The sequence below is a fragment of the Capsicum annuum genome, chromosome 5 (assembly GCF_002878395.1).
Source record: "Capsicum annuum cultivar UCD-10X-F1 chromosome 5, UCD10Xv1.1, whole genome shotgun sequence".
Classification (NCBI taxonomy): Eukaryota; Viridiplantae; Streptophyta; class Magnoliopsida; order Solanales; family Solanaceae; genus Capsicum; species Capsicum annuum.
Genome location: NC_061115.1, coordinates 19628678 through 19633974, shown reverse-complemented (window position 1 = coordinate 19633974; position 5297 = coordinate 19628678). Strand labels below are relative to the sequence as shown.

The window sequence follows — 5297 nt, the reverse complement described above, 5'->3', positions numbered from 1 at the left end:
ATGATTGGGATAAGAAAATAAGTAATAAGACATCTTGATCTTCATCATTAACTTCTGCATCCATATTTACTCAAATTGAGTAGAATCAAATGCATCAAGATGTGTGAGTGTAGAAGTACCTTTAATCATACAAAATGAGTAAAACTTTTTTTTTCAGGTAAAGTCTATTTTTCACTTTTCTTTTCATATACAAGATTATTAGTTTTTTCCCATATGCCTTTTGTTGTGGTTTCTATAGATACTTCATGCAAAACCTCATTTGAAAGATTTAGAATGATACTTAATTTTGCCTTTTTGTCTTTAATGACAAGCTCCAAATTTGTCATGCTTTAAGGCTCTTTCTCATTTTCTTTAGGATAGCTTCCATCTTTAATTGTCACATCTCAAAATTTGCATAGCTTCCATCTTTAATTGTCACATTTCAAAATTTGCACTTTGATCAAATTGCTCAATGTAAGTCTTTGTTATAGTCATTTCTGCTACTAAAATAACCTGATTAGATTCGGCTCTAATACCAAATAATTTTATAATGACAATAACAAAGACAATAACATGATGATGATAATGGTAATTAAAGAAAGAAGACATAAATTTAACTTCGTTTGGTCAGTGTGACCTACATCCACAAGTGGAGATGAGCAATTGCACTGTATCAATAAGATTAAGATTACAATAGAGAGGATACAAAAATGAGAATAGTTACTCTAATTAACCCAAATATCCCAAGAGAACAACCTTACAAGATCACTCAAAAAAAATGAGAATAGTTACTCTTATAGAAAGGGAGAAGAAATACAAGAATGAAATAAGAAAGGGAGAAGAAATACAAGAATGAAAGAAAACTCTTGATCCCTATTGATAGAGATGAGAATGGGTTTGTTGATGTCATACATGATATTAATGAAAGATATAAATTTGAACATTTTCATGTGAATGGAGAAATATTCAGCTGCAAAATCTTTGGCTACAAAATACTTTTACAATGGCAACAAACGAAACTAAATTACCAAGTGTGAATCAAAGAAAAAAAAGAACACATTACAGTATCTAACATTTGTAAACTTCAAGAGACAATGTTGTACTTGTCAATTTAAAAAAAAATAATTAAAGTTCATGAGATGGTGTAGATTTTCGAAGCATAAATTCGTAGTGAGAACAACTCTCACATGAATATGTTTAACAATTTCAGTTGGGACATTAATGTTGATAACAAGAGTTCTTATCATGATAGAGTAGCATTAAAAAAATAGGGTATATAAGAAGTGCTAGATGAAATACACTAATATACCATATTTGCACGCTTGTACCTGGTATAATCAAATCGTTGTAAATACATTCTATCATATTAACTATCCTTACAAATTCAAACGATATTTAATTATTTTAAACTAATGATCGCATTAATGTAATAGCACCATAACATTTTCCTTATAAGTTAAAATATAATGTTATAGACTCTGTTTCAGAAATAGTTAATACATTTGACTTACAAAAACTTTAAAATAAAACAACTTTATAGCTGAAAAACTATCCAGGCTTAAATAAATGTATAAATAACAACCTACACTCTTGTAGGAGTTAGCAATAAATTTTTGCTGAATCTCTTTTTTAGTATTCTTCATTATTTCTCAAATAAAACTCTTGTGCACACAATTTTAGGAAAACCATATTTTATTTGTTGACATTATCAAGAGCACATTCAAACAGGATTACTGGAAAACAAAAGGCAGGTACAAGCAAATATTAGTACATGCATAAGCAGTTATATATATGGTGGAGCTAATTACTCCAATCCTTCAAAGCATTTTATTTCAAGTGACAATTGTTTTTGGAACCCACACTAAATCATTACTTGATGGTAAGAAGTGACAGACAGGTGATGCTCCTGGTAATATACCAAGAACTTGGAAAGAAAAATGAGATGGACTCCAGTCAGAGGTATTCAAGTGACATACAACAATTGCTTCCACTCTATCACCATTTTCTTCATTCCCCAGTGGAACCTTGAACATCTTTCTTTCAGTGCTAACTGAGGGATGACAATAGAAAACCGTGTAAGCGCAAGACATGATATGACATGCCACCATCTTAGGAACGACAACTTCTTTTGGAGAATCCAAAATAGTATAGTTTTGCAAGGCACTATTTGAGTCCTTTGGGGAATGAGTTGTGGTGGACATCGCTTTTATTTGGGTTCTCTCTCCCAAGATTTCTTGAACAAAATTGAGCATTGCCTCTGCGGATGTTGCACAGTATTTCGTCTCTCCCTTTATGGATGAATTAAATTCACATACTCTTAATGCATCTTCCATGGCTTTTGCTTGTGGAGAGTCTTTAGACAAGGAGAAACGTTGAAGAAGGTTTGGAAGTTCCTTTAATGAAAATGGAATGGAATCGGCTGCTTCTTTGGGAAAGAATGGTAGAGAAGAACGACTTGGAAAGGAGAAATCTTTTATGGTTTTTCCTATTTTTAGATCATCTATAAGGAAGTAAAGTGATGCTAGAGAAGGATCTATATGGGATGATGAATGGATATATTCCTTCAATGTTTCCAATTGCTCATCATTTCCCTGTTCTTTAGGTAAATAAAACAAAAAGTTTTTTGAACCGGAAACCTCCTGTTTTTTATATAAATAAAATAAAAAGTTTTTCGAACTGGAAATCTCTTGTTTCTTATGAGAATAAAATAAAAAGTTTCTCGAACTAGAAAACTGATGTTTGTCTTCAGCTTCTTGTTTATATTTATAATAATGAAATGGGTTTTCAGAACCGTAAATCATTTTTAATGCTTGTTGATGATTGTCTTGAGAAATAAATGAAGATTTGAAATTTCCTTGAGCATTCTTCCTAGCTTCTGTTCCATAAGCAACCTGTCATATTATGAGGTAAGCAATATATATATATAGTAATTAGTACCAATAAGTTAATCAAATGATTACTCCAAACTGGTCTGTATTTAAGGAGGAGAAAGAATATTAAATTACCAGTAAAATTAGGGAGAGAACACAAAAATCAAGCTTAAGATCCATTGTTTTTATTTTCAGTTCTTAAAAAATTCTACATACACGCATATATATACTACAGTTAAAACACATACAACAGATGGCCTTTTGCATGTAAAAGTTTACTTGTCCAAGCAGCCACACTTGACAACACATACAACAGATGGCCTTTTGCATGTAAGAGTTTATTTGTTCAAGCCATTTGTAATAATATTAAAAAAGTAACTTTTTTAATTTCAATTAATAACAAATACTTGACAACACATACAACAAATGGCTTTTTGCATGTAATCCACTTGTCATAGTGTTAGAAAATTAACAAAGACTTGCCAACACACACACCAAATGGCTTTTGGCATGTAATCCACTTATCACAGTGCTAGAAAATTTAAAAAACACCTGACAGGACATACACCAAATGACCTTTTGCATGTAAGAATGTGGACAAATGGCTTGCCACTTGTCATAGATCTAATTACAAGAGCTTTCTACCACTACAAATATTACACTCTTTTCATCAATTTTATGAACAAAAGCCTTCTTTGTTAGTTCACCATTTAATAATGATTGAATAATAATTGGTAATCATTATAGACTAACCTGCTCCTACATATCGTCACTCTTCTGCAATTTGTGTGATGGTTATTTTCTTCTAGTGATATTATATTTTCTTTTAGATTCTTCATCGACTTGCTAAGATTAATTAATTTTTCTTATTTATGTATTTTCTTAATTAAATAGAAAAGACTTATTTAATATGATCCGATATTTTTCTTTTGATTTCTTAAGAAATTCTTTTGAAGTACACACATATATATACTACACATAATAACACATATGACAGATGGTCTTTTGCATGTAAAAGTTTACTTGTGCAAGATGTTAAACTTGACAACACATACCACAGATGACCTTTTGCATAAAAGAGTTTACTTGTTCAAGCCACTTGTCATAATGTTAGAAAAGCATATTGTATATCAAATGATAACAAACACTTGACAACGTATACACCAAATGCCTTTTTGCATGTAAGCCACTTGTCATAGTGTTAGAAAATTAACAAACACTTGATAACACATACACCAAATGGCATTTTGCACGTAACACACCTGTCATAATGTTAGAAAATTAACAAACATTTGACAACCCATACACTAAATGACCTTTTGCACGTATGAATTTGGACAAGTGCCTTGCCACTTGTCATTGTTCCAATTACAAGAGTCTTCTATCCCTACAAACATCACTCTTTTCAACTTTCATTATTGTTCTTCCCCTTTTCAACTTTCAAGAGGAGCAAATCAAGAATTTCTCAAGAATTCAATTCTTTGGGCTCTAAATTCTAAATTTCTCTCAAATTTATTCGGTAAAAAAGCATGTTGGAAACTACATATTTTTAATATTGCATTAATTTATTAGTAATTTATGTGTTCTAGAATATTTGATTTAAACGAGAATTGGGGATTTTTGATTGTTGAACACTTACATTACTTTTCCTTATTTTAAATGATTTATTCATGGTTTAAATGATGGATTTCAAACTGAATTTGTTTCTCATGATAATGGTGGAATTGATAATTTGATTTTTCTCACATTGTTTATGAAATTTGTGTGATGGTAATGACATGAACCCTAACCCATGTCATAATTTGGTTCTTGATAAGGATTTAACTCATCCTTTAAAATATTGCATGACATTAAATGGTAAAAAGGTAAAGAGGTTTTGGAATTCTCTTAGGAGCTATGGTTTTGGATTTTAAACCAAAATTTAGATTTAATTGGTTAAATGGTTATGGTTTGGTATAACTAAAATAGCTTGCAAGTCTATTGGTATGACGATATAAATTCGAAAATGCTTTAATAAAAGACTTCATGATTGATTTTACATATAAAACTATTTAATTTGGGCTTAAAGAAAATTGTGTAGCTCACCAAGAAGGTATAGTCCCGGAGGGACCAACATTGGAAATCACGGTTTCCATCATTAGGGGTCTATGACGACTGTGTATGATTTACACAGTATATATAATTGGATGGTTATCCCGTTGGTTTCTTTAGTAAATTTCTCGATACATATAGCTAACATGAACTGGGCCCTTTCAGTAGGGGGAGCGGGACCCATATATCCCGTGGGTATTTGGAGGTTGGTACGAGCTATATAGTTCAGGATTAATATTTTAAACGATCATGGATCATGACCCTTGCCCCTATTCCAACATCCTATGATACATATAATTGTTATGCATGCGATTTATGACTAGTTTTTGGAAATGCATATGTTTTATCCCTTTTCTT

General features: G+C 31.1%; 1 protein-coding gene across 1 annotated transcript; it reads right to left on the bottom strand.

Annotated features, from left to right (window-relative positions):
- Positions 1-1731: 1731 nt before the first annotated feature.
- Positions 1732-3076, bottom strand: LOC124898724 (BURP domain protein USPL1-like). The gene is made up of 2 exons (XM_047412599.1): positions 2985-3076; positions 1732-2870 (listed from the first exon to the last, which is right to left on the bottom strand). The coding sequence occupies exons 1-2, from the start codon at positions 3027-3029 to the stop codon at positions 1812-1814; spliced, it is 1104 nt and encodes a 367-aa protein (XP_047268555.1). The 5' UTR covers positions 3030-3076; the 3' UTR covers positions 1732-1811.
- Positions 3077-5297: the final 2221 nt, after the last annotated feature.

What these genes read in the sequence shown, in the direction of transcription:
- LOC124898724 (XM_047412599.1), bottom strand. Translation starts at nt 3,029, where the DNA reads ATGGATCTTAAGCTTGATTTTTGTGTTCTCTCCCTAATTTTACTG. An exon ending in TTCTCTCCCTAATTTTACTG is followed by an intron (nt 2,871 to 2,984) that starts GTAATTTAATAT and finishes ATAATATGACAG; the next exon opens with GTTGCTTATGGAACAGAAGC.